Source organism: Melopsittacus undulatus, chromosome Z (genome assembly GCF_012275295.1).
Source record: "Melopsittacus undulatus isolate bMelUnd1 chromosome Z, bMelUnd1.mat.Z, whole genome shotgun sequence".
Classification (NCBI taxonomy): domain Eukaryota; kingdom Metazoa; phylum Chordata; class Aves; order Psittaciformes; family Psittaculidae; genus Melopsittacus; species Melopsittacus undulatus.
In genome coordinates, this window is record NC_047557.1 from 82,815,066 (window position 1) to 82,842,321 (window position 27,256).

At 51.9% G+C, this 27,256-nt stretch overlaps 1 protein-coding gene across 1 annotated transcript in view; it reads left to right on the forward strand.

Annotated features, from left to right (window-relative positions):
• VAC14 (VAC14 component of PIKFYVE complex) overlaps positions 1-27,256 on the forward strand; it is a 66,891-nt gene that overhangs the window by 38,183 nt on the left and 1,452 nt on the right. Inside the window, exons 14-18 of the mRNA XM_031051816.2 lie at positions 6,311-6,443; positions 22,824-22,998; positions 23,622-23,740; positions 24,529-24,608; positions 26,207-26,354. Coding sequence (XP_030907676.1) covers positions 6,311-6,443; positions 22,824-22,998; positions 23,622-23,740; positions 24,529-24,608; positions 26,207-26,354 — 655 coding nt within the window. The remainder of the gene's footprint in view (positions 1-6,310; positions 6,444-22,823; positions 22,999-23,621; positions 23,741-24,528; positions 24,609-26,206; positions 26,355-27,256) is intronic.

Below are 27,256 nucleotides of genomic sequence, written 5' to 3' on the forward strand. Positions count from 1 at the left end.
TCATACAGTTACTTTGCTGGGCTGCCTCAGTTTCCCCAGGATGTTGCAAGGTATTTGGATAGTGTTGTGAGGAATGAGATGAGAACCATGAAACCAGAAAAATGAATGAATATTGGTGCAGAAATGGCCTGATAAAGCCCATTGCTGCTTGTTCCTGTTTGCAGGTTCTCTTCCATATGCTTCACCTTTCCATGCAGTAGCCTCAGCCCGATATGAACTCACCACTAAGCATAACCAATCATATTTTTGCAGCTCTGCTGGGTATTTCCTTCTGCTGCATGTTATCTCAGCTATACCCGTGCTGCATTTTTGCTTATTGATTCACCTTAACGAAGAAAAATGAGCCAGTAGTGGTCTGCTAACCTTCCTAGGAATCATGATCATTGCCTGCTGCCTTCTTCCAAGGCAGGCACAAGCACACACCCCCACTGTGTTGGGGTGTATGCTTGTGATCCTGTGAATCCCACACTCTGTTGAGTGGGGACATCCAGAGGATCAGTGCAGCAAAAACTTCATTTGGCATCAAAATACATACCCTGGCCTGTCGGTGGGGACCCCCTTGCCAGCAAGATGCTGAAGTCTTGGGAATTGCAAATCCATGGCTCTTTAGACAGGTAGGAAGGGGAGAAACATCCATGTGTGCAGGCAGCCCTGCAAAAGCAGGCCGAGCACAGGCTCTGACCATGCAATGCATAATTTCAATGGATTTACTTCCTCAGCAGCATTCTGTGCTCCGTAGAGAGGAGGTTTTGCAGAGCCCAGCTGAGCTGCAGACACATTCACATCTGTTTCCAGCTACACCCTGGGCCAGGTTTTTGGGAAGCAGGAGGGGGAAAGATTTGCCTTTCTTACAGCTCTATTTTTATCCCACTCCATGAGGCTTCACCGCCCTGTGTTTGTAATAGCTGAAATTCAAAACATCCTGGGGAAGGCTGCCTGGGAAGAGGGGAGATGCCATGCAGATTCCCACGTCGCCACCCGGGTTTTCTCCAAGCACCATCTGGCAGAGCCAAGCCCCACGCGGGTTGAAGGCTCATGGACCAGCTCCGGTTGCTGCTGGGTTTATCCTGTTGCTCCCAAAAGAGCTGAGGGAGATCATTCTCTGGGCTGAGCTGGAAATATGATGCTCGGGTGGGAAGGATGCTTGGCTCCACCATCTCTTAGCTTCCCCTCCCTATATCTGAGCTAAAATTGCTTCAGTTAGGGATTGTGGTAAATCATTTTAGCTTAAACCACTGCAAATTCCCATGTGGATACTCTAACCAGCTTACCCAGCTTTAGCTTGCTTCGGAAGGTAATCAGTTCTGGTCCAATCTTATTTAAATTTGGCTTAAATGGAGTTAAGCAAGTTCACACTTTTTAGTTAAGACCAGTTTGAAACCAATTATGGTAAACTAGTGGAAGTTGCATTGTATGCCAGGGTGAAGTTTGGTGCTTTGTGGTTGAGGCAGAAAAATCCAAGTTATGTCAGAGTCTGTCAGGCACCCCTGGAACAATTTGGGAACACTTTGGCCATTGCAGGTCCTGAGATGGCTCAGCCCATCAAGGAGCCAGATGGCAGAATGTTCCAGGCTGCTGTACAATATATATTTATAAGGGTCTTAATATAGATCCCTAATTGCCTGTCTCAGTTGATTTATAGCATGTCCACGCGAGTGATGGGAACAGCATGAACCGCTAGTGAGCACTTGGGATAAAGCAGGGCTTTTGGCAGATGTTTGCTGTGCTTGAGCTAGCACCTGCGGGTCAGGGGGACTGATGCTGGTGCTGGTTTCAGTGATCCAAGAAACAGTAGCTTGCCTGGGAAATGATTTGTTAGCCTGGCATCCTGGAATCATAGTCATAGATGGTTTGGGTTGGAAGGAACCATAAAGCTCATCTAGTCATTTGTCACAGGCAGGGACACTTTCCACTAGAGCAGGTTGCTCCAAGCCTTGTCCAACCTGGCCTTGAGCACTGCCAGGGATGGGGCAGCCACAGCTTCTCTGGGCAACCTGTGCCAGGGCCTCAGCACCCTCACAGGGAAGAACTTCTGCCTAAGAGCTCATCTCAGCCTCCCCACTTGTCAGGTTAAAGCCATTCCCCCTTGTCCCTGCAGGTCTTTGTCCAGAACCTCTCTCCAAGTTTCTTGTCAGCCCCTTCAGGCACTGGAGCTGCTCTAAGGTCTCCTCAGACTGATCCCATGCAGATCGCATGAGGATATGTGCAGACCCATGAAGGAGATGTGCGGATCTCAGGAAGGCAGAGACAAGCCCTGCACCACCTTTCCTTGAAGAGGCCTGTAGCTGCTCCAAGGTCTCCCCTTAAGGAGCCTTCTCTTCTCCAGGCTGAACCAGCCCAGCTCTCAGCTTGTCTCCAAGCAGAGCTGCTCCAGCCCTTGGAGCATCTCCATGGCCTCTTGACTCACTTCAGCAGCTGCATGTCACTCTTGTGTTGTTGCCCCAGAGCTAGATGCAGGACTGCGGGGGGGCTCTCCCCGGAGAGGAGCAGAGGGGCAGAATCCCCTCCCTTGACCTGCTGGCAGGAGGATGCTCTAGTCGTTGACAAGGTTCCTGGCTGTGTGGTCACGTCAACCATGGAGCTGCAGTTACTATGTGCTTTTTGTAGCCTGTTTCTGCCAACTCTAGTTTCGTTGCTCTGATGTTCCTGTGGGACCAGAATTCCCATTTTTTCCTATTATAGTGGATGTTTGGGCTGCGTTTCATCGTTCTGATCAGGGATCTTTCTTCTTCCAGCTCCCTGTTCCATGCCAGATTAAAAAACCAGGCAGCAGAGCAGTGACATACTACCAGCCCCTCTCTGGGTACATTAACAGCTGATCTGGCAGGTTACGAATCTGCAAAGTCTCACTTCAGGGAAAGGGGGAGAGGTGCAAACTTCAATTAATTAAGCAGTTTTCCTAACACCTCTCTGCTTGTCTCTCGTGCTTCATAGAAACACTTGACAAGCTGCTCCTCTGATTCTGTTGAGCCAGAGATGCCACTGTGCTGAGCTCCGGGCTACACCAGGAAGGGTTACACGAGAGCAAAGTGCCAGCCACTTCCTAGGCATCCTGTGTAAACAGAGCAAACAAGAAGTTTGGAGGATTGGGAGGTTTTGCAACTCCAGCTGAGGTTTGGTTTAGCCTTTTGCAGCCTGAGAGACTCCTGCAGGCTGGTTTCTCACTCCCAGCATCACCCCTGGAGAGCACTGGGAAGGCTGCTCCAGTGAGTGTGCTGTGGCAGAAACCTTCCTTAGGGACATGAAGTGGGAACTGATGCCTTTGGAGTCTGGTCTCAGTGATCCCAGAGGCAAAGGATGATGATGGATCAGTTTCCTGCAGTGGGTAGACCATCATAGCACTCTCCTCTCCTAAAAAAAAATAAGGATGAGACTTGTTTTTGTCATCTCTGTGTCCCAGTCCCTCCTTGCTTCCTGACCACTGCCTGGCTTCCTCCAGGCTTGGTGGTTTGGTAGTGAGTTGATGGAAGAAATCAGCAGGACTGGAGTTTGGTTGTCCTACACATTGTAGCCAGGATCTGATTTCCAAGATGATTCTGGCTTTTTGGATACTTAGCTGATGCAGAGGGTCCTTCCAAGTCTCCAGTTGGAGAGGCAGGAGATGCTGCATCATGTCAGGAGCACAGATTTGAGGTTCTTTTGGGTGGTTTGTCTTGCACTGACATTCCTAGGCTCCTGGGTTTTGTTCAATGTACACCACTGCCAGCACCCCAGCAACAGTAATGAGGGACCTTCAAGGGAGGAGAGAAATTGCTGCCACCTCATGTTTTTTCCTTGGGATGTGTTTTAGGATATGTAAAGGCTTGAGCTGTCACTGGAAGACGTGTGAAGCTGTGGTAAAGTGCAACACTGTCTGTGCCATGCAGAGGGAGTGCTGGGCAGGAGCTGCTGCCTGTGCTCCTGACAGGTTACATCCACCCTAGTGGCAGTGTCATTGTTGCTGGGCGGAGGGTCAGAAAGCCAATTTTGGGGATCTCGAGAAAGAAGAAACTCCCAGATCAGACCTTACCCTGGACAAACTATAGCACTGGAGCATTACTAGCTGGTGAGGATGAAGGTGTGCTGCTGAATCTTGGGTTGCAGTGCAGCTCTGGTTTGGATGCCTCAGCACTACTGACAAAATAGGCAAAAGAAGATACCACTTTTGCAGCTTTGAAGAACAGTTTCCATCTGCTCTTCACCTCCCCTCACCACCAGAAAGAAAACCAGAGCTTGCTTTTGAGGCTCTGCCCATGGGAGATACAAGGCTGAGGGATAGGCAGGCACCATGGGCTGCTTTGTGTCCCCTTGTCCAGACTGTGTTTCTTCCAACCTGCTTCTGAACAGCTGTAGTGAGGACGTGGGGCATAGCTGTATTTTCACGCCGGGTGCTCCCTGCCTCTGAACAAACACACCTTTGTTTGGAGCATGTTGGCTCAGATCCTCTTTTCTTTTTGCCCAGATCGTCTTTCCCACAGCTGAGCGGAAACACGATGCTACGGCAAACACTTGTGCTCTGGGAGGTGCCTGCTTCAAAGCCTGGCTTGAGGTTTCAGATGTACCAAGAGGGGGTGAACACACGACTCTGGTGGGGAGGAGACTCCAGGTTCTGGTCCAGATGAGACACTATTTCATTTTCCTTTTTCTTTGGCTATGTCCTCTTGGATGCTAAATCCGAATCTGAGGAAGCTGCCCTGCTTGTACGTGTACCAGTGGGACAGCCAGGGTGGAAAACAGCCCAGTGGCTTTTTCATCAGCTTTCCTGGGCTTTGGCAGCCTGATTGCATCTTTAATTAGCTGCTCCATGCTCTGCTGAGTCTCGGCAGAAGCAGACAACATACATAAATCAAACTCTTCAGGTTTCAATCAGTGAGCTGATGGAAATACTGGCTGTTCTCAGGATGGGGGGAATAGCCTGGGGGTGCTTGTGTGTGCTGGCTTCTAACCACGGTTAGAAATGGTCTTTCTGAAGGACAAATTAAGGGAGAGAGCACCCCTTGTTGTAAAGTCACCTTTAGAACTCTCTCTCCAAACATTTGCTCTGAGAGCTGTCCTGAATAAACCACCTCCCCTGGAGTGCTGCTGTGGGAAAAGTAGTCTTTACTTGCCAGTTCCCTGAACTTGTGGGTCTGTAGGGATATTTTCTGCTAATGCTCACTGTGTACCCTGAGCTGGGAGATGCCCCTCTGCCAATTCTCCCTGGTTACCCACCCCAGAAACACTCTTAAGACCAAGTTAAGATGTCTTACCAAGCAGGTCCTGCAGCAGCCCATGCACCTTACAACCTGGAGCTGTTTGCTGTTAAATGAGCAATAGGAGTCCCTCAAGAGTGATTTTATGGCTCTGAGAGGTGAAGAGGGGTATGCTGGCTGTTTGGCAGAGGCTGTGAGCAGAGGCTTGCCTCTGAGTGCCCTGTGTGACAAGAGGGTGCAGAGCATCCCTCCCCTATACCACTGGAAATCCTCTGGCCCCAGACAAAGCACCTAAGGTGAAGATGAAAATGCCTGAAACTGCTTTGAGTCTGGATATGTCGGAGCTTGTTGAGGCTCTCCTCAGCATGCTGTCTCTGGTTTCACACCCAATCCTTCCAGTCAGGGCCTTTTCCACACCCTCCAGGCTCAGAGTCTGGCCACTCTAATTGCCTTCAGCTTCTTTTGTTAAAAAGGGTCTTTGCAAATGAAGAACAATTTTTTTTTTGTATAGTCTCTAATCCTGGAGCTCTTCTGTTATTTGACCAGTACTTTGTGCTAGCTCTAGGACAAGCTCTGTTTGACACTGTTGCACCAAGTGGCTACTACTCAGGAAATCATGTCACCAAGCATAAATCAATGGCCCCCATCCGTGATCCAAGGCTGAACATGTGTGTGATGCTCCTATGTGCATGCTGGTCTCAGGGCATCTGTGGCCTATGGGGCTGGATTAAAGGCTCTTCAAGTCACCAGCAATCTGTTTTTTGGGATGAGTGTACCTGCCGTATCCAGGGAGATGGAATTGCGTGTTGATGCAGAGCCTCAGGCATGTCTTCTCCTATCACCTGCTGAAGCTAAACAGCTCTAGGATGATTGCCCATAAAGCCCATTTCACCCCCGTGTGCTCCTTCAGGGTCTGGGATCATCAAAAGACACTTTCCGCTGTGATGGAGAGAGCTGTGGCAGGGCTGGAGCTGCTTGAACTGGGCAGATGAGGTTATATGAGGCCTGGAAAACTTTGTTTCACACCTTAAAGCTCCTCTGCCAAAAGCTGTGTTCATGTTTTGCATGTCTGCTCTAACTGAAACTCCTTTGGCAGGAGGGCCCCAGCTGCTCTAACTTGCTCTTCCCTGCCTCCCCAGGCATGAAAGGCTTGGAGTGCTCACCCTCCACTCCCACCATGAACTCCTACTTTCACAAGTTCATGATCAACCTGCTCAAGCGCTTCAGCAGTGAACGGAAACTCCTGGAGACCAGAGGACCCTTCATTATCAGGTCAGAGCACTCCACCAGCTCACAGAAGCTCCACAGGCACCCCCAGGGCAGGGTGGGATGGGGAATAAGCCAAAACCTTTTCCTCAAGCCTCCTTCAATCACTGGTATACCATTTCAGAGCAAATGGGATTTGCCTTTCACGTGTCAAGGCACCTATATTACTCACTTGAATCTCCAGAGGCAATGTAGCTCCTTATTAAACAGCATTGTCAGTCTGTTTCATTAAGAAACAGCTAAACCAGCCAGAGCATGAAGCCTTGTACACTCAGGGTGCCAGGTCAAGTGAATCCCTACACCCAGCTCAGCTTGATGCTCCCCCAGCAAAACCATCGTCCCACAAAGCTGCATGTTTCAATGCACAGGGTTGGTAGGTTTTGTGGTAGAGGCTGAGAATCCAAGTGTCGTGGCAGCTGGCAGGACATCGTCTTTAATGCAGTGAAATCTGGGGCAAGGGACACCAGTTCCTCAGCTCACTGGAAAATAACAGGCTTAATGGTGTAGAAATCAGTGAGGGGGTTGGTGGGAGGAACGGGCAGGACTCGGGGTTTTGATCCCTTGCTTTCAGGGAGGTCACATCAAAACAAACATGGGGAGAGTACAAAACCCAAGTCCTGCTCCTGTGGGAGAAGAAAGGCCTTTCCAAAGGTGGAGCAGTGCACAAGGTACTGGTGGGGTGGTCCTGTCACTGTAATTGCAAAATAAAGCATGCAGAGCTATCTCTGCTAAGCTGAGCTGGGGGTTGAGTTGGGCAGCAGTTTGTGCCCAAGCCTTCGGGCAGCACAAGAGCTACTGGATTCATCCTGTGAGTTGTAAGCATCAAGGCAGAGTGTTGCAAAAACAGTGAAAGGGGACCAGGGCAAAGTTGCAGCTGCTGTTTAGGCTGAAGATGAGAATTTTAGAGCTTTCCCCCGACTTATATTAAATTTTAATGTAATATATTCATTTTGCTCCCAGAAAGATCTAGCTGAGCCTATGGTTTCTTCTGATAGGAGCCTGGAAATGTTGGGTTTTATATATGGCTGTGGGGTGCAAAGAGGTTCATACGCAGATCTAAGAATGGGGCAGAGACAAAATCCTACTTGTAGCATCCCCAGTCTTCCCAGTTAGCACATGACTGGATTTGAGCAGCCATTGGCAGGGGAAGTGGCCCTATTCTGTTTTAATGGAGCAGGGCACTTAGAGCAATAGGGGCCCATTTAGAGGTTCTCCCATATCATAGCCACCTCAAATCTCCCTCTGGCTCTGGCAGGATGAGGTTGGCTGGCTGGCCTGGCTTTCCCAGCAGCCAGCCAGCAGTGTGGCAGAACTGTCTCACAGTAAGTCAGCATGCTGGGGCTTTGTACAGTGATTTATGCCCTAAATAATCCACTAAAGCTAAAAAAAATACATATATTTATATGACTGTGCCCTTTTTCAAGTCATGTCATGGGTCACAGGGGATAGAGGTGGCTCTGGAAGGGGTGAGCCATGCCCTCAGGTACTAGCCATTAACTCTGAAACCTACTGATGGCAGTTGAAGTACTGGTGTTAGTTACATCTCTGCTGCCTCAGGAAAAGGCAGCAGGGGAATAGGAGAGGGAAACATACAGGATTCTCTTGGAAAGTCTGATCTCTTGCCAGAGAGACCCAGTGAACATGGGAGACTCCTGGTGCTATTTTTAGCCACATTTCCAACTGAAGCTGTAGTTGAGTTCCCACGTTATATCCCTCCCTGTCCATAGGCCAGCTCAGCTGTTTTGCACAGCAGGGTGAGAAGCCAGCATCATGTTTGACTTGGGAGATGCTGATGGTGCTTCATCCTGGACTGGAGAGCACAAGGGGATGCTTGAGACACCAGGATAGCATGTGCTAAAGCGTGGTCCTCCCCCACCTGGTCCTTGCTGGCACAAGCCCTTTGCTCCCTTTGTCCCCATCATTTTCCTCTCCCCTCCAGGACTGCTGCCCGTTTCTGCTGCTGACTGGCCTGGGAATAGCAAAGCAGGGAAGGAAAATAGACCTGTTAAGTTTAGGCAATGATTTTCAGCTACAGGATTAGCACACAGGGGAAAGGGAAATGGGGAACAAGGGGTTTATTCAAGCACAGCACCGCAGTTTTCCCTGTCACATTGTCAGTGCACACGTTCAAACATCCATGAGGTTAGGTGGAGGGTCTGTGGTTAAAAGTAGTTTATTTCAAACCCAGCTGAAGCTTGTTCATGTCTGGTTGCTGACTCTGAAAGGACTTTAGTTTCTCTCCTGATATGGCCTCACAGTCCCAGAAGCAGAGGTTATAGCACATTGTGTGCTTAAGACACAAGTGTGATTTGAGCATTGAGCTCTGCAGGAGCTTGTGGAGATGGGACCGTCTCTTGCTTTGTAGGGACCTGTGCTTCCTGAGACATGCAGAGCTGTTCCGGTGTCTGCCTGAAGTTTGGAGATGGGTGGAAGAAGTACCTGCAGCCCTCTCAGTCAGCTCACCTCTGAGCCTGGCTCTGGTAGAGCTGGGGGCTTATTTGGTGCTGTCACCATCAGTGACCCCAGTCCCAAGCTGGATATCTTGAAATGCCAAAGAAGACAGGGTTGAGCTAAATGGAAATAAACTGCCTTTAAAATAACAGGCAGTTCCAAAAGTTTCTGTTACTCATGTGGAAGAACCCAGATCATTTCTTCTCCCTTGCCTTGGATCACCATGCTGGGAAATAACCGAGCACTGGCACACAGTCCACCTGCAAGTACTGCTGGTGCATCTTTGGTCTGCTGCCTTTCCCTGATGGGATCCAGGTGTGATGCCTTCTATATGCCACCACCCACAGGGACCTCATGGAGGCAGATGTTATGGCTACAGCCTAAACCCTGGCAGGATGAGAAGGGCGACATCCAGGAAAAGGCTCTTCAAAGCTGCTTAGGTGCCTCATGAACACCTGGGTGAGGATCCTCTTTGTGAAGGGATATGATGGAGGGGTGCTTCTAGATTATCACTCTTTCCACCCTTCTCTTGAGGAAACACAGAGGTGGCAAATCTGCCTCCATGGTCTCTTCCAAGGACTTTTTTGGGGTTGGCACCAGTTTTCTGCATCACAGGTGATGGGGGTTTCCCTTTGGGGTCAGTCTCTCTCATTGTCACTTGTGACTTTTTAGGTTGGAAGCCAGTAGCTATTCCACATTTGAAACTCAGAATTCAAAGTGCTGTCTTCTCTAGAGCCAGGCATGTTTGCACCCAGAGGTAAGTCCCAAAGGATTGTCTGAGGCAGGAGCATCGGCCATCGCTCAGTGTTACCTCTCACCTTGATAAGCAGACCCGAGGCCTTCCAGCCTTATCACAAATTAGGAGCTATCTGTCCTAGCTGGCACATGGCTGTCCTGGATTCAACAGAACCCTTAAGCAAAAAGCAGATATTCGCATTCAGCTGCTGGCCTCCGGACAATGACTTGGAGCAGCAGAAAAATGCGGAGAAGCTTCCAAAGCATCACATGGCCCCTTGGAGCAGGAACCCTGCAGAGGGAAAGCTGCTTAGCCAGTCTGGAGGCAGGCAGCAGAGTGGCACTGAGCTCTTCAGCTCACACTGAGATTTAACAGGCTGGATTTAACACTCGCTTGTCAGTACCACCTCCAGGGGATGGGGGGATTAAGTGAGAAGCTAAGCTGTACCCCACAGACACAGTTTGAGGATAGGGCTGGCTGCTCTAGCAGCTTGGCCTCTGAAGAAGGCATCCTCTTCCCTGTCATCCCTCCCCAGGGCTGGTTGTGCAGCCCCTGTGCTGTCCCTGGAGTCTCTCTGAGCTCTGGGAACCAGTTTAGCTCACTAAGCCCAGCCTAACACCAAAGCACCTGGCTTTTTACTGCTGAGATGGAGCAGCTCAGGCATTTGTGGCTGATACACCTTGCCAGGACAGCAAAGGAACCCCGCAGGGTACGGGGTGTGCTTGAGTGGCTGGAGACATCCCTGTGTGCGCTGTGTATGATGCTTTGAAGTGTGGTGCTTAACTTTTAAGCCCAGATAGGCTGTTTTCTCAGTGAACAATGGCACCCCAGGGCAGGAGATGATGCCTGAGCCAGCACTTTTCTCCATAGGCAGGGGCCTGTGTGCAGGGGTTGTCCCAGCTTGTTTTATAGAGCTGTTAAATAAACCTCCCTGCTGCCTAGCACCTTCTCATGGGGAGTTTTCTGAGGTAAAGCTGTATGGAAAGGGACCCTGGGGCAACTTTTCAGCCACCTCCTGCACATTGCAGCTGGAGGGGCTTGGCCCTTTTACTGAGGATGGTCCTTGTGTTTTGGGGGGATGCTGGAACCCCGTGGGGGGTGGCCAAGAGGGTAGGCTGCTCTGGAGGAGCAAGGCTGGAGCAGGTAAGGTTATTCAGTCAATTTATGGCATTAGCTGGGGCAGCGGAAAATCCCAAGTCTTGTGTTTGGGCCATGGATTTATGACTCCTTCAGATGGGAAGAGTTCACCTGGTTGGAAATCCTGGCTTTTCCTTGAGGTCTCAAACATTCTGCCAGGAAGAGGCCAGTGGAGAGGAGGACAGGTAAGAGAGCAGAGCTGGGGTCAAACAACAGCATGTCACATTGGGTACATGAAGGGCTTTGTGGTGATGCCCTTGGCATGGGCCTGGGGTGGCCAGTCCCTTCTTTCTGGGCAGGAGGGGACTTTTCTGCCTCTGAGAGAGGCTGGGGCTGACTGTGCAGCACCCCTTTCTCCTCAAAAGGTAGGGAAAAACAAGCAAAGGTGGGGTTGAACCTGTAACTGGGGTGAGGAATTGGAGACGAGTAGAGCAGAGGAGCAGAGGGCTGGCATGTTCCGTAGAGCACAGGCATCCATCTGATTTGGACTAGATGATCTTTCGAGGTCCCTTCCAACCCTTGGGATTCTGTGATTCTGTGATGCTCTTGGCAGGCAGGCAGTGAGGAGCATGTTAAATCACTTTTTGCTCAGCCTGCCTGGCATTCCCAGGGCTGTGCTGTGTCTGGGGGAGCAGGAAGGAAAGGGCAGCCTGACAGCATTCTATGGGGAGGACTCTGGGGAGAGAGTGGGATGGGGGTTTAGCTGCAGGCTTGGATAGCAAGGAATACACTGGGAATCCTATATAGAGCTGGTGGCTCTCTGCTTTGGTGGCAGGCTGATGCCCAAGGCCTGGGATGCCACCATTCTGCAGTGATTCACTGTCCCTCTGCCCCATCCTAGCCCCACTACCACATCCATAACCTCATTCTTTCCTCCTGTCTTGTGGTCCCACCTCCCTGCACATTATCACCACTTGTGAGGGAAGTTAACCAAAATCCTCCTCCCAGGTTTGGATGCTCTTGAGCTCCACTGGACCCACAGTTTGCTTGGCCAAATATTCCAGTACCTCCCCATGAGCTGTAGGCTTCCAGGGCTGGGATGTGGGACCCTCCTGCTCCTTCTTTGTTCAGATGTGCTGGTGGCTACCATGCCCTCTCCAGCTTCCTCTGCCAAACCCATGACCTGAAAATCCCTCTGCCCCACTGGCAAGTGAATGAGGGCTGGGGGGGCAGGCGAGGGACACGTGTCACCTCTTCCTCTCTCCCACTCTCCAGATCGCTGTGTTGAGGAACAAAACCTGCATTTGTTTTTGTGGGAACCGTTCGACTTGTACTCAGCAAAGGGGAAAAAAAAACCAAAAGAAGGGGGGGAAAAAAACCCAAAAGAAGGGAAAAAGAAAAGAAGTGCAGCTCCTTTGATAAACTGGGATATGAACTCGGGTAAAATCCAAACAGCTGTGAGTGCTACAAGGGAAGCTTCTGTGTCAGGAGGCAGCGAGCCTTCGAAAATACAGTGCTCTGCCTGCCAGGATGTTCATTGGCCGCCTGCCCTTCTGCCTTAATGAACTGTAAGCTTTCCATCCCCACCCCTCGTGCCTCGGGAAAGGAGGAACCAGAGGAGAAAGCTTTGTATTTATTTATTTATTTGTTTGTTTGTTCCACCAGTCTGTAAAGCAGAAAGGGCTCCCTCCTGCCCTGCATGAGCACCAGGCTAGGGTGATGTAGCAGGCAGCAAGCATCCATCTGCGTGCTTCTCCTCACTCATCTTCCAGCTCATTCCTCTGCATCTTGCTTTATCCCCTGCCTGCTCCTCAAAACCTCCTCTCCCCAGCTCTGCCTGCAACCAGCCATGAGGAATCCCACATCCGGAGATCCAGAACAGTGCTTTAGTGGTTTTGTGACAACCACACTCCGCTTTTAGGCATCCTCTGCTGTCCAGCCATGCATGGTGAGCACCCCGGAGGCTCCTCTTGGGCTTCCTTGTGAATTTGGAGTAAAACCAGCAACCACACTGTACCTCCAAAACGCCTAGCTCTCAAACTGCCAGTTTTACATAATGCAGTGAGCTCTGTAAGCCCAAGGAAGCATATGCTTAATGAGGTTTTAATCCACTGAGGCTATGGGGCTCTTCACTACTCTCCACAGCCCCATGGGGTACAAGCTGAAGGGGAAAATCCTTATTTCCCCCAGGCTATAGGTTCGATCCAGGTTTGCAACACACTTGGAGCCATCAGCAGTGTGACCTTCATGATGGAGGAGCCTGGTTGCTCTGCCCAAGACCCAGGGAAGGATGAGAGATGCCTCCACTGAGCTGGAGGATACCAGCTCCTGGGAATGAGCTTGTCCTATTTACTAAAGCTGCTCTAGGACCTGCCATACTTAGAGCTGCCTGGAAGGACCTGATGGGGTTTCCTGTATAAAAATGGGAACCACATGTGAACAGCAGTGCTGGAGTGGGCTGGACTAGTTTGGGTCAGTGAGAAGGTGGAGGAGAGGAAGGGGAAATGTGTCTAGGGGAGGAAAATCCTCCCAGAATGGCCAGGTTCCTTCAAAGGGCGGGTCCCTGGTGGGGGGTGGTGAATATCTGCTCCCTCCCAGCACTTTCCCTGGGATTCCAGCAGGAGTGCTCTGGAAAAGTGGGATGGGAAGGTGGGGAGCCAGGAAAAGGCAGGCTGGGCAGCAGGGAGAGGAGCCTGCAGCTCCCCTGCTTTCTAATGATCAAGTTCTCTGGAGCTGGGCTTCAGCATGAGCAGCCTCCAAGGTGTCTCCCAAGTTTTCCTTGCCTGGCCAATGGGTGAGGGCCCTCATTGTGGGGAGTCATCAGTCGGTGCAGGTGAGGGGGTTAACTGTTTTGGTCTGTCAACTGCTAGATTAACCCATCTGATCCCATCAGTCAGGTCTTGTGGTGGTGTTTCCTTTTCTTGCTCTGCACACATGACATCTCAGTTTATTCATCTCCATGGAGAGAAAAGCCAGGACAGGGAGTCAGGGAGAGGCTGAATAACAACATTTTCTCCCCATCTATCTTCCAGTGTATCTTGCTCAGGATTTTTCCCCAAATAAAAGGGCACACTTGGTTAAAAAATTTGGGCTGTTTTGCTCCTGCTACTCTCATTAAAGGACTTTTTCCATTCCTGGCTGCTTTTGAGCATCTCATAGACCATCACTTTTCAAAAACAGCTTCTGTGCTCTCACACTGCCTGTCCAAGCAGCCAGGCAAGGATGCCTTAGTGCTTCCCACAGTCTCCCTTGCCACAGGTTTCCATTCACGGTGGGTACTTGTCTTGGTTTAAACCAATCCACACAGCTCGTTCACTTACTCCCCCCCCTTGCTCCCCCAACTCCTGGAGAGTTAGGAAGGAGAATCCAAAGAATGTAGCCCGGATGGGTTGAGGTAAGAACAGTTTAATAGCTAAGGTATAACATAAATCACTACTGCTACTACTACTACAAACAATAATGATAAAGCCAATAACAAGTGAAGAGAATACAACACCTCACCAGCCACCGACCCATAACTCATCCCACCCTGCCCGACCGAGCACCAACTGATACCTCCTCCATTCCCCCAGAGCTGCAGCCCTTCCGGGTCTCTCCGGGTTACCTCCTGGGCATGACGTGCTATGGTATGGAATACCTCTTTGGCTAGCCTGGGTCAGGTGTCCTGTCTCTCCTTCCTCCCAGCTTCCCCCCCTCCCTGGCAGAGCATGAGCTCAGAAAAGGCCTTGGACAAAACCAAACATTTGAGCAGTAACTCAAAGCATGCTTGCTATCAGCAACCATTCTCAGCCCGAAAGTCAAAACACAGCACTGCACCAGCTACCAAGAAGGAGAAAAATGACTGCTACTGCTGAACCCATGACAGTGCTCAAGGCTGGATGCTGCCTTGGGAACAGCTCACCCCATCTGCAGGCTCCAGAGTTCCTCCCAGTGGGTCTGTCTGGGTGCTTTGCTCCCAGGATGGGATGTCCTGGGGTGAGATATCCCAAGATAGTGCATCTTCAGCTCCCACTGAAAGTGTGGAGCTGTGCAAAAGGCACCCTAGCTGGAGCTCCTTTCCATTTGATGCTCCTTCCATTTGATGTGTGAGCTGCTCTTGCTCCTCAGGTCCTCCTGGAGCAGGGCCTCTTGTAGCCTTGGGTGCTCTTAGGGTGCTGGCATGGCAGGGAACATACAGCCGCTGTCTTGCATATCTGCAGGCCTTGATGGGTTAGGGGGAGTGAGGCTCCTCAGGCTGCATTTCCCCTTGAAATCTCTTCAGGGCTCCCAGCTCCAATGGCAGGTCAAGTGTCAGGATCCAGCCTGTGATGCTAGGGAGGCAGCAAGAGGCATCAGGCAAGTTAGGAGTGCATCTGGCCTTGCAGGCACCTCCTTCACTGAGCTCCAGGCTGTGCTTGAGTGTCCCCTCTCCTGCTCCTTCTGTCCCTTGTCCCCAAAGTCACACGGGTTAGCATTGCCTCAAGTGAGTCTGGGTGTGGATTTGAGCCCATCAAGCAAAAACATTGCCACTTTGCTCAAGCAAAGTGGGGGGAAAGTCAGTGTCAGGTCTGAGTCAAGAGGCTGGCAGAAGAGATGGGGCAGATTCACCTCCCACCCGAGGGCATGCTTGTGCCCAAGCCAAGCTGACATCCATGGGATGCTGCCACCTACTTTCAAGTCATTTTTCTTTCCTTCTGGAAAGCATCACCCCCAAATACACAGCATATTCCTGAGGTACTCCACCTTCAAGCTGGTCCCTCTGCTTTCAGAGGTCCAGGGTTTCCCATCAGGACCATCTTCCCCAAAAGTTCGCCTTGCTAACAGGGGGAATGCAGAGCTTTATTCACTTCTAGGACAGCAACCTGCTCCTTGGCCATGTTTTTAGGAGGAAAAGCACTTTCATTTCTTCGTCTTAAAGCAAAATTATGAGGAGGAATGAGGAAGGTGAGCACAAAGACTCCTGTTTCTCTGCAAACTGCGCACCCTGAACTGGCTCAGCCTCTCCCAGCTCCCATTGTTATAGCTTTGCACCCGCTTCTTTAACCTGTTTTATTTGCAGCAAAGAGAAATTACAGGGGAAGAAGTAAGGAGCTTGTCAGTATTCTTGAAAATTAGGCCACAGCTGTCATCCTGAAAGGGAAGCAGATGTCTCAAAGGAAGGATCTGCTACTGCTTTATGTGTCTTCCCCCTCCCCAGCCAGCCCCTACCCTTCCTCCCCTTCAAAACAGAGGATGCTTGCCTGAAAACATCACTGCCCGGTGTGATTCCATCTCTGGGGTCAGGCTTTGGGGAGGGATCAGTGAATGTAATTTGTTCCTCTTGGCTGGGGCAGTGAGCTGGAACCAGGATTTCAGCCCTGTGACACTGCTGCCTGTGCCTCCTGAAGCCAGGATGGGACGTGGATTTGCCATCCATTTTGCCATCAAGTCATCAGCAGGTTTAAAAGTTGGATAAGAAATTCTTTGGATGGTTATTTTTTGCATTTCTGACAGTTTCAGAGGAGGAGAACTACCTGTTTTCCTGGTGAGCCTCCTGTCAATGCTCAGATGTTCCTACAGCATCTCATCCCTGACTGCATGCTTGCAGGCAGGACAGCTTTAGCCATGCGTCTCCATAAGATTTCCTAAAGGAAGCTCCTGGGACACACTAACTTGGGCAGCTGGAGACTGGTGCCGGGTGTGTGTCTTGTGGGCTTCACCTTGGAGGAGCTGTCACATTCATCTGCATTACATTGAAAAGTTGGGCAATGCCTTGGGCTGAATGGATCATTAAGTTTCCAAATTGAGTTATCTTTTAGCTTCTGCCGTATCCCAGACTATAGTAGTTTTAAGAAACTTCTTAAGAAACTCTTCCTTCTCTTTTGTACAGTCCTGTTTCCCACTCCTGTTTGCTATGGAGCTGTGGGTGTTTCACTGACCATGGAGTTACTCAGAGGTGCTGGATAACTGCTTTATAACCTGAAGGTGACCTCTTTGAAGGGTGCAGTTCTCCAGACATCCAGTGTCCAAGGTGGGAACACAACTGAGTTCATCACAAGTCATGGTGGACATGCCCAGCTTTGGGCTGGGCTCACAGTTTTGATCAGGAGTGGGGAGGCCATCCTGCCAACTAGAACAGGGACCTCCTGGCAGCCAGCATCCAAGGGGAGAATCATGAGCAGGAGTTGAGGGCTAAGGCTCTGAGGACCAAGATGCTGAAGGTGTTGGAACAAGTCCACAGGAGGCCCACGAGGATGATCAGGGGACTGGAGCACCTCCCATATGAAGCTGGGGCTTTCTCAGCCGCAGCTGAGAAAGTTGGGGCTGTTCAGCCTGGAGAAGAGAAGGCTGCGTGGAGATCTCATAGCAGCCTTCCAGTATCTGAAGGGGGCCTACAAGGATGCTGGAGAGGAACTCTTCACTGGGGACTGTAGTGATAGGACAATGGGCAACGGGTTTAAACTTAAACAGGGGAGGTTAGATATAAGGAAGAAGTTCTTTACTGTTAGGGTGGTGAGACACTGGAATGGGTAGCCCAGAAATGCTGTGGCAGCCCCATCCTTGGCAGTGTTGAAGACCATGTTGGACAGGACTTGGAACAACCTGGTCTAGTGGAAGGTGTCCCTGTCCTTTACAGGGGGGTAGAACTGGATGATCTTAAGGTCCTTTCCAACCTAAACCAGTTTGTGATTGTTTCACAAGCTGAAGCTGATGTGAAGTACTGCTGTATATTTGTGCTGTGCTCCTCTGGGGGATCCCCTGGGTTGCTCTGGGGATCTCTAGGGAGCACCTTACAGCTAAGGCAGCCTGAAGACCAGCACTGAGCTGACAGCATGACTCCTTCAGCAGCTGTGATGCTGGCGGCTTCTGCAGAGCAGACACTCCATGGGAGTGTTTTCCTGTTTGCAGTGAAACACATTGCACCTTTCCCTGTTCAAGGAAAGGCAGTGCAGGGCTTGTTCTGCCTTCCTGAGATGTGCACATCTCCTTCATGGATCGGCGCATCTCTTCATGGTATCTCTCTGAGGAGACCTTAGAGCAGCTCCAGTGCCTGAAGGGGCTGACAAGAAATCTGGAGAGGGGCTTTGGACAAGGGCCTCTAGGGACAGAACAATGGGGAATGGCTTTAACCTGACAGAGGGGACACTGAGATGAGATCTTAGGCAGAAGTTCTCCCCTGTGAGGGTGCTGAGGCCCTGGCACAGGTTGCCCAGAGAAGCTGTGGCTGCCCCATCCCTGGCAGTGTTCAAGGCCAGGTTGGACGGGGCTTGGAGCAACCTGGTCTAGTGGAAGGTGTCCCTGCACGTTCAGGGGGTTGGAACTGGAAGAGCTTTGAGGTTCCTTCCAACCTAAACCAGTCCAGGATTCTGTGATGCTCCTCCTGCTTTTTTCTGCCTCTCCCCTTCCTGTCCTAATTTTATCTGTGCTTCCTCTCCAAATTCCTAAAGGATTCCAGCTGCTTGGCCTGCTTGGGAATGCTGCTGTTTGCAGCAGGAGGGTTTCAGGGGAACTGGGAACAAGCGTCATAGGCAGATGGATTGAGCTGGGGCATCTCCCAGGGAGCCTGGAGAAGGGAGGAAGGGTGGCGGAAAGCCTTGGGGAGGAGAAAGGAAGGGTGCGGAGGAAGAGGAGGGTGGGGAGGAAGGATGAGGGGGCTCTGCCCTCCTTGCAGCTGCAGGAGAGGTTGCAGGCCTCACTGTCAGGGTTGCAGAGCCCCTTGGAGCATCGCTACCCCAGCCTTGACCAGCTCCTTCCCCACCTCTGTCTCTGTCCCAGTTGCTGTCAGTGAATGAGACATGATCCTCTCCCTTCTGGGGCACCATGTCTGCCCAGAGCTAATAAGATGAATCACTGGTGCTTAATGAAGATGCACCTGCTTAACTGAACACAGTGGATGTTGCACAGTGTGGCTGGGTGACAGTATGTGGCCAGCCATGCTCTCCATCCGGGGCTCCCTGCAGGTCCCAGCAGAGGGTATGGTGTCACCACCTGTAGCAGGGCTGTATTTCATGTTCATTTTTATGAAAAATCAGGCCTTCTTCCTCTTCGAGCAAGCACTGGGCTGCTCTGACCCCCTGCTACCTCATTCCTGCATGGTGGCTCAGGGAAGGGGACAGAGCCGAAGCAGTTAAAGGGGCGAGCAGGAGGGATGGGAGCTCTGACAGCTCCCTGAACGATGATGTTTAGATTAGTCTGGTTTCCAGGAATCGAGCTGTCAAAGCAAGAAAGCTGGAGGAATGCCGAGGCTTGCCCTTAATTGGAGATGTGGCTCTGAATCTGTCCCATTACTCTGACATGCCCTGGGTTCCAGGAGCCCACCCCACGCCAGATCTGTGCCGTGGAGCTTTCGGTTTGTCCCTCAAACCCCATCCTACCCGCCCAGTCATTAGTGTGGTGGGATTTTATTGTCACTGACATCACTGCAATAGCTGCTGGATCACTGAGGCTCTGGTTCTGAATGCGGCACAGCTCCACACAGGAAGGACCCCAGGGTGGCACAGCTTCTGGTGACCTTCATGGCTCTTCCTTTGGCCAGCATCATCTTGCTGAGTGGTCCTTTAGCCTAGGGGGAGGACAGGGTCCTGTCCTCTCGTAACGGGCTGGATGTGACCTCTGGGTCCCTTGGGAGCCCCACTGCAGCGATGGAGGGGGATGTCCCCTGTCTCCTTGTTGCAGCTTCCCATCTGCCTACTGCTGCATTCTGTGGCTCTGTTGGAAGGGCTTGAATAACCCTTTTAATTTAAGGAGTTAAATTTTAATGGCCTAAATACCACATTTCATTATCATCACCATGTGCCTGTGCCAAGGGCTGCCTAACATCTCAATGCTGTGCTGCGCTGATACTCTGCGGCTTCTGCTTCCTCAGGGATGCTTCTTCCCCTCCTTTCCTACACTGGGATGTCATTGGGGATTCACTGATTCCCGTGGGCAAGGGGATGCTCGTGTCACCCACAGGGATACAGGGAGAACCCTGGGGAGCATCATCTCACTGGGATTATGCTTTGGGGGGATTAGGTGGCTCCTTCCATCAAGTCAAAGCATGGGCAGGTGGGAGGAGAGATGGATGGATGAATGGATGGATGGATGGATGGATGGATGGATGGAGGGACAGGCCACATCCAGCCTTCTTGGTAACTGTGGGACTGAGTCTTACAGCTGGGGTGTATGTAGTTGATTTATGGAGTATATATGTATGTCTGGAGTGTAGATATAAGAGGTCCTGTCCCCTTCTGCAGCCACTCCTCGAGTATCCTGGCTGCTGCCTGGTTAGTTTGAAGCCACCTGTCTCTGCCTCCTCCCAGCCAGCCTCGCATTCCTCTCGTGCCTTCAAAGCCTCCCAGGCTCCAGGGGACCCCACCTCGGTCCCACTAGCAGTTGGGCTCAGCTGCTGTCTGCTGTCACAGAGGCCAGGCAGCTGCACAGCCGACCAGTTGTCCCCTCCTTTGGGGACCACTTTTGGGATGTGCTGACCAAGGGGCTTCATTGAGGAGGGAGTTTGGGGTCCCTGCCTGCATCAGGGGAAGCTGCTGAGCACTGGCAAACTCATTCTGATGGTGGTTCCTGCAGAGCCTGGGGGATCTGGAGGGAGACATGGTGCCCATGGGAGTCAGCATCCCTGGGAGTGACACGGCTTCAAAGCGGGGGGACAGACTTTGCACAGCTGCTCCTTTAATATCCTGATAGTTTCCAGTTTCCCAGTGCCACTGAAAGGAGGGGGAGCAATCCCAGCCCTTCCCTGCTAATCAAAACCAGGCCTGAAATTAGAAAGCAGCTCGCATTCGGCCCCCTGCTCAGTGTTAGCCAGCCAAATGTCAGAGCTCCTATTTATGGAAAGCAAAAGCCCTCCTTTTCCATGGAGTAGCAGCAGAGGGGGAACCTGACCGGTGTCCTTGCCATGGGAGGACAAGGGCAGCTTTGGTGGTCTCTAAGTTGCCCTCAATGCTCCCCAGAACCATTTTTTTGCTTGTCTGAGCTTGTTTGGTCTCTTTTCTTTGCCTTTCTGCCTGGAAGGTGTAAAACACCATGAGCAGAAGAGCTGGCACACCCAGCAACTGGGGTAAAACTATTGCAGTGTTTATCCGTGGAGGATGCATCTGCTCTTTGGGCACAGTAAATTATCTCACCTCATGGTTCAATTGCCCAGCATGGCTGCTGGAGGAAACTCAGCAAGGGTGAGGCATCCAGCTATCCCCTCTTACTGAAGAAGGGTGGGATGGAGCCAGCTCACTCCTAGGCTGGGCTTCGACCTGCCCAGGTTGGGCTTGCTTTGCTGCAGCTGGCACTGGCTAGATCCTGCCTGCAATGCTGAGCTATTGATTTGCTTTTGGCTCCATCAGGCTGGACTAAATGCTTCTGCCTTCCCCATCCCTCCCTCAATGCTTCCCTTTCCCATCACTAGCCCTCCAGCCAGCCCTGTGTCCAAGCGGCAAGAAATCAGGGAAGTGTTTTCATCCCCATGAATGTAGCCGGTTATGTAAGAATAATTGGGATAAATGAGCTTATTTATCACAGCCCCATTACATTTTAGCAGGGTCCAGGGTGATTGCTGGGCTGGGTTATGTAAAAGCCTTCACAGAGCATCTCATTGTCCGGTGGCAGCCACGCAGGATGCAGGAGCTGCTGATGGAGAGGAGCTGGGGTTGGGTGAAGAGGGGATGGATTGCTTGCCTGGATGAGATGAGAGGAAGTAGGGAGGTGGGGGGGTTCTTCCTCCATTTGTTGAGGAAGGAAAATCTGTTTCTTCATCCTCCATCCACCTCCCACATCCTTAAACACCAGGCTTTAGGGTCTTTGATGTCTTAACTATAGCTATGTAGTCTTCTACCAGTCCGTCTCCACTGGGTCAGGGGCTGGAAACTTGCCTCCTTCCTCCTCCTCACCCAAGGAAGTGCAAAAGTGACCTCAGGGAGGGGGATTAGATCAGATGTGTGTCCCACCTCCTGACCAACCCAGGCAGCTATCCAACACCTCTCACCCAGCCTCCAAAGCAGATACTCCTTTTCCCTCCTAAACCCTTCTGAGATACCTTCAGGGGGGATTTAGTTGCCAGCTGAGATTATCTGGTGAGCGATGGTGCTTGGTAGGAGTTGGGGGAAAGAAGAGGCACTCCAGGGAATGCCAGCCTCTCCCCCAGTGCCAGAATTCCCTGACAGCCTATAGGGAAGATGTAGGGACCCAGGGAGCATCCCAGTTTCAGGAGAAGCTAGGAAACAGGCTGAGATTTTCCAGGTCTCCCTGATGCAGGCACTGGAGAACTTAGCCAGCACAAGGCAACATTTCAGGTGTCTCTGGACAAACTGCCCAAGAATGCAGGAGCCTGGAGAAAAACAGGAAATCCCCAAACAAACTTGGAAGGAAAAAAAATCTGGTTTTTGGTTTCTGGTCTAAAATGTTGAAAATCTTGGAATGCCTCAGGGTTTGCTAAGCAAGACATTCCTGCCGTGGCCCACTGGGCCTGGCCAGGCAGATCGACGTGTGCCATGGCACCAACTATTCTGTATTTTGGGGAGAGTGGAGCAGGGTTATCTTCCAGCTTCTGGCTGGAGCTGCAGAGCCCCTCAATACCAGATCTCTGGGGAGCTGGAGTGTGGAGGAGTTCAAAGAGCAACAGGGCAGGTTACTGGGAGAAAGGGGGATGTAGAGGGAAAGCTAGGCTCTGGCTCCAGGACTCCTGGGTTGCATGGTACTGGGAGAGATGCTGTGTCCTGGTGGCCTCCCTCACTCTATACCAGTTCCCTGGTGTCCAGTGGATACTGATGTGACTGGGCCAACACATGCCATCTGTAACCATGCTCCCTACAGTTGTCTGGGTAGAAAGCACTGCTGAAAACAATTATGCAGGTCACTGAGAGGCTTGAGGTGGTAACAAGCTATGGTGGTGGGTTGGTGCCAGAAGGGTCCCTACACAGCCTGACCAGGGATGTGTCTTAGCCCAGCTATTGGTTTTTGGCCTTTTCCTAGTGTGAAGGTCTGCACTCTCCAAAAGCGGAGCCTGATACTGTCCCACAGCATCACCCTTCTGGTGCCTCTGCATTCACCCAACCTGTATATATCACCCCTGTTCCTTTCTGGAGGAAGGGAATGATGTGCAAGCTCAGGTCAGGATCTCTGCTGTGCTCATTAACCATCCTTCCCCCTTGGTTTCTCTCCTCTGGGATACACAGGCAGCTCTGTCTACTTCTGAATGCAGAAAACATCTTCCATTCCATGGCAGACATACTCCTTCGGGAAGAAGACCTCAAATTTGCCTCTACCATGGTCCACACCCTGAACACAATCCTGCTGACATCCTCTGAGCTCTTCCAGCTGAGGAACCAACTGAAGGAATTGAAGACCCCGGTATGGGCAGCAGGAGCTGCAGGGGGGGTGGCAGGCACCTGGGACATACCTGGCAGGTCCCAGGGCAGCCCCTTTATTTTCCCACCTTTCAGGAGTTGAGTAGGGCTTAGAGGACATGCCCAATTCTTGCTTTCTCCCTGGGATGAGAATGTGCTCCCCAAGCCGTTGAGCAGCTGCCACCTTCCTCCCTCCATCCCTACACGGGCCGTGGCACAAGTGACACTGGGAACAAGGCTCTAGTCCCTCAGCTGTCTCTGATGGGAACGTGCCCGCAGGTTTTGCCTAGCAGCTGCCACCAGCATCAGCCACATCCAAGCAAGGCAGGAGATGGAGGAAGACTTCTCTTTCTCATGCTGAAGGCCAGTGATGTAGTGATGTCCCCATGGGTGGGACAGCCACCATCCTCCAGCCCCTCATCCTGTGGTGCCATCCCCCAAACATTTCTGGTTTCCATCTCCTGAGGCTGCTGGGCCCATAACAGTACCAGATGGAGTTGGTGGGTCCTGAAACATCCCTTCATACCTCAGTGGCACTTGCCATGCAGCAGGCTGGTCTCAGGTCCTGGGGCTCTCCATGCCACGCCCTCGCTGGTGACTGAACCCCAGTGACTCCCTTTTTCCTAGGAAAGCTGTAACCTCTTCTGCTGCCTGTACCGGTCCTGGTGTCACAACCCCGTGACAACCGTGTCCCTCTGCTTCCTCACCCAGAACTACAAGCATGCCTACGACCTCATCCAAAAATTGTATCCTTTGGGGGTTTTCTGTGAGGCCGGTACCTGGGCTGGCCCTTTGTTCCCTCTGTGGCCATCAAGATCACCCTGCAGGCCAGCCCAGCCTCCTCCCACATCCCATCATTACCAGAGTGGTGTCCCCACCATGCAGGGGCAGGGCAGCCTGTGCTGGGCGCTTTCCAGCTCCCTTCCCCTTCTGTTCTCTTTTGTGTGGTGTAAAAAGAGGAAAGTGTGCTCTGGCTGAGCCTTGACCTTCCCCTGCCTGTGAGGGGAGGCTCCTCAGCATCCTCTTCCTCCCAGGAAGACGAAGGCTTTGCCCTCCTGGCCTGCAGAGGAGCAGGCAGTGCCTGGCATGGTGCGGCTCATGGTGAGCTCACCATCTGCCAGCCTCAGAATTACTGTTTTCACGTGCCAGCAATGCCAAACCTCCCTAGGTTAGCTTTCCATACCACAAAGCTTAATAACACACTCAGGTTCCCTTCCCAAGATGTTTCTCCTGCAGGCCAGGAGGTAAAAGCAGGCATGCTCACTTGCACCATCTTCTTGCCTGCACTCTGGCTAGCAAGCTGCCAGGATTTGGGGGTTCTGGGCAGTCTGCCATTTCCTCTATCTCTTCCCGCTCCTCCTGTTTCCTTCCACCATCGCCTGGCCACCCTGCAGACCTTCCAGCCCTGCCTGCATGCAAGTGCTGTCCTGCAGGAGCTGTGGATGCAGGGAGCATTTGGCATCACCCAGGGCGAGCCATCTGCTGCCACTGGGCCACCTTTTACCAAGGTAACATCCTTAACAGCCTCATCCAGTGGGGATCTGGATATCACTGTGGATTTCCTCACCGAGGTGGACAAGCTGGTGCAACTCATTGAGTGCCCCATATTCACATGTAAGGAGGAAAAGCCATGTGTGAAGGGATGGTGCTTGGTGCTCCCCCACCCAGGCACATCCCCCCTCCCTGCTCCTCCACCGCAAGCGGCAGCATGAATAAATAGAGCAGAAGTTATGAGACTTTTTGCTGGGAGCTTTGTCCAGCACTGGAGCTGCCCACCAGGGACAAGGGGGGCACCTTGCCCCCAGATACAGGCCATGGGAGCGAGTGGTGTTGGCACCAAAGGGATGAGGGGAGGATGGGGAGAGCCTGGATCAGGCTGAACATCTCGGGGGGGGGGTGTGTAGGATGTCAGGTGAGGGGAGCCACATGTGCCACCCTTGGTGGCATCGTGCATGCTGCCAGGACCCTTAGCAAGACAAAAGGTGTTTTGTTGGTTTTTTTTTTTCTGGAAATGGAGAATTAAGCCATAAAAACACAAAGCTTGCTCTCTCTTCAGCTCTGCCCCCTCAGCAGTGTGGGTAATGCAGCCAGGGACTTGAGGATGCAGCTGGGAGGCCAGGATGGTGGTGGGGGATGTGGCAGGGTGATCGGTGGCCACCGGGGATTTCCTGTGATGGCATTTGGCTTCTTCTGGGCTACTTTTCCCTGAGGGGGGAGCTGAGAACTGAATATGCTGGGAAATGTTCTGGAAAGGGCTTTTTCTGAAGGGGGACCTATATAGGTTTAGGGCTGGAGAATATCTAGGGCAAGAAGGTTAAGAGCAGCCAGGTAATAGAGACCTGAGCTGACCTTCAGTCAGGTTCTCTTCCATGGTACCCTGTGTTCATCCTGAAGATAAATTTCCTATTGTGTGAGGCACACACTTGTCTATGGTGGCTTTCCATGGCCCCAGGTTATTCCTTTGAGGATTCCCCATGCACCTTATCCACCAAATTTCAGGGTAAATGACAGACCTAGCAGCATCCTTGCTGCTAGCATGGTTCCTTTTGCTGGGAGCCACCACAGGTGCTAGTGGGAAGTCTGAGGTGAGATGCTGGGGCAGCAATCTCTCACCCAATCCTCTGGACTGCTCCAGGTGGGACCTTCGGCTGTCTGCAGGACTCCAGGAGACCCTTCCGCCCATGAGCAGCAGGAGGGATAGAGGGGGAGGGTGGTTTCCCCCCTGCTGAGCAACACCAATGCCCAACACACATAACCATCAGGGTTCAGTGGAGATGATCCCTTCTGCTCAAGAGAGTCCCTGGGAGGGTATCACCCAGCCCTTCTGACATGTGGTGCTCAAGGATGGTATTTCTGCTCATTCTGCAGAAGCTGAGGAGCAGTCTCGTGTTGCACGTGTGTGACCTCAGGCAGGCAGCATGGGCAGTGTCAGGCATGAGCAGTAGCAGGGATGGGAGACTGGGGAGCTGCTGTCCCCTTCCCCAGCTAGGGGCTGTGGCAGGGAGAGGGGCTTCTGGCCTGTGAAGGACACAAAGATTGTGAGTTAATGGAAGGGAAGAGGCTGCTGGTGCCATGAGAGTGTCCCTTATGTCAGCTGGCAGAGGCTTATGGCCTACCCAGGACCATCAGAGGGGTCAGAAGGAACCTGCTATTGAGATTGGAGATGAAAGGCATTTTACCTGCCTCCCCATCCTCTTCTTCTCCTCTTCCAGACCTCCGCCTGCAGATGCTGGACGTGAAGAAGAACCCCTACCTGATCAAGGCTCTCTATGGCTTGCTGATGCTGCTGCCCCAGAGCAGCGCCTTCCAGCTCCTCTCCCACCGCCTGCAGTGTGTGCCCAACCCCGAGCTTTTGCAGATGTAAGTGCCATGGGTATGGACCCCCAGCATCAGCATGAAGGCCAGACAGCTCTGTGTGTCCCCCCCTCCAGTGGAGCATCTCTGTGATCCTGGTCTCCAGCTTTTGCCTCCCGGCTCCTTTGCGTCCATGCCTGCTCTGTGCCCTGTGGCCGGCAGTGTTGGCTCGTGGGGGGGGAGGGGGTGCTGTCTATATTTGGTAACCCTGGGAGGGCTGTGCCTCATCCACAGGCATTTGGCATCCAGGATGGAAAATTTCACTTGTGGGGTCGCTATGGAAACAAGCAGAGCCAGGAAGGAGGTTTATGGAGAGAGACTCCGGCAACACAGAGTGCTCCCAAAGCATCCCCATCACAGCCCAGATAGCATTTGCAGCACCCAAAAGGGAGACACCTTTTTGACTCCCTCCCCATACCTGTCTTTTGGGGAGCCACCAGCAGCGATGTGCAAAGGCAGAATCTCCCTGAGGACCAGCCAAAATCTTCATGCTCTGTGCCTAGGGGTGCTGCCACCCAGCTCTTTGGACACCAGTGGTGGGATTTGCTCTCCATCCCTTAGATAATAACCTACAGGGTGTGCATATTAAAGCCGTTGCAAAGCCCTGGGAACAAAAAGAATTGCTCCCAGGATGGGTACGTTCCTGAATTAACCCCCCACTGCCACCACTCCTTGGCTTTTAACTGCTTCCCTGTGCCGCCTTTTATCCTTCATGGCTTCAGGCAACTGAGTTGGTACTCACCACCCAGCACTGGTTTTTAACTGGAGGGGTGGGGAGGGAGCTTCATGTACTTCCCCCCACACTTTTCTCTGCTGCAACCCCCATCAGTGGGGGTTTTTGAACAACCAGAGCTGTCAGACGGCCTGAGCATCTGATTAACTCTGACCTACATTCCTTCAAACACCGA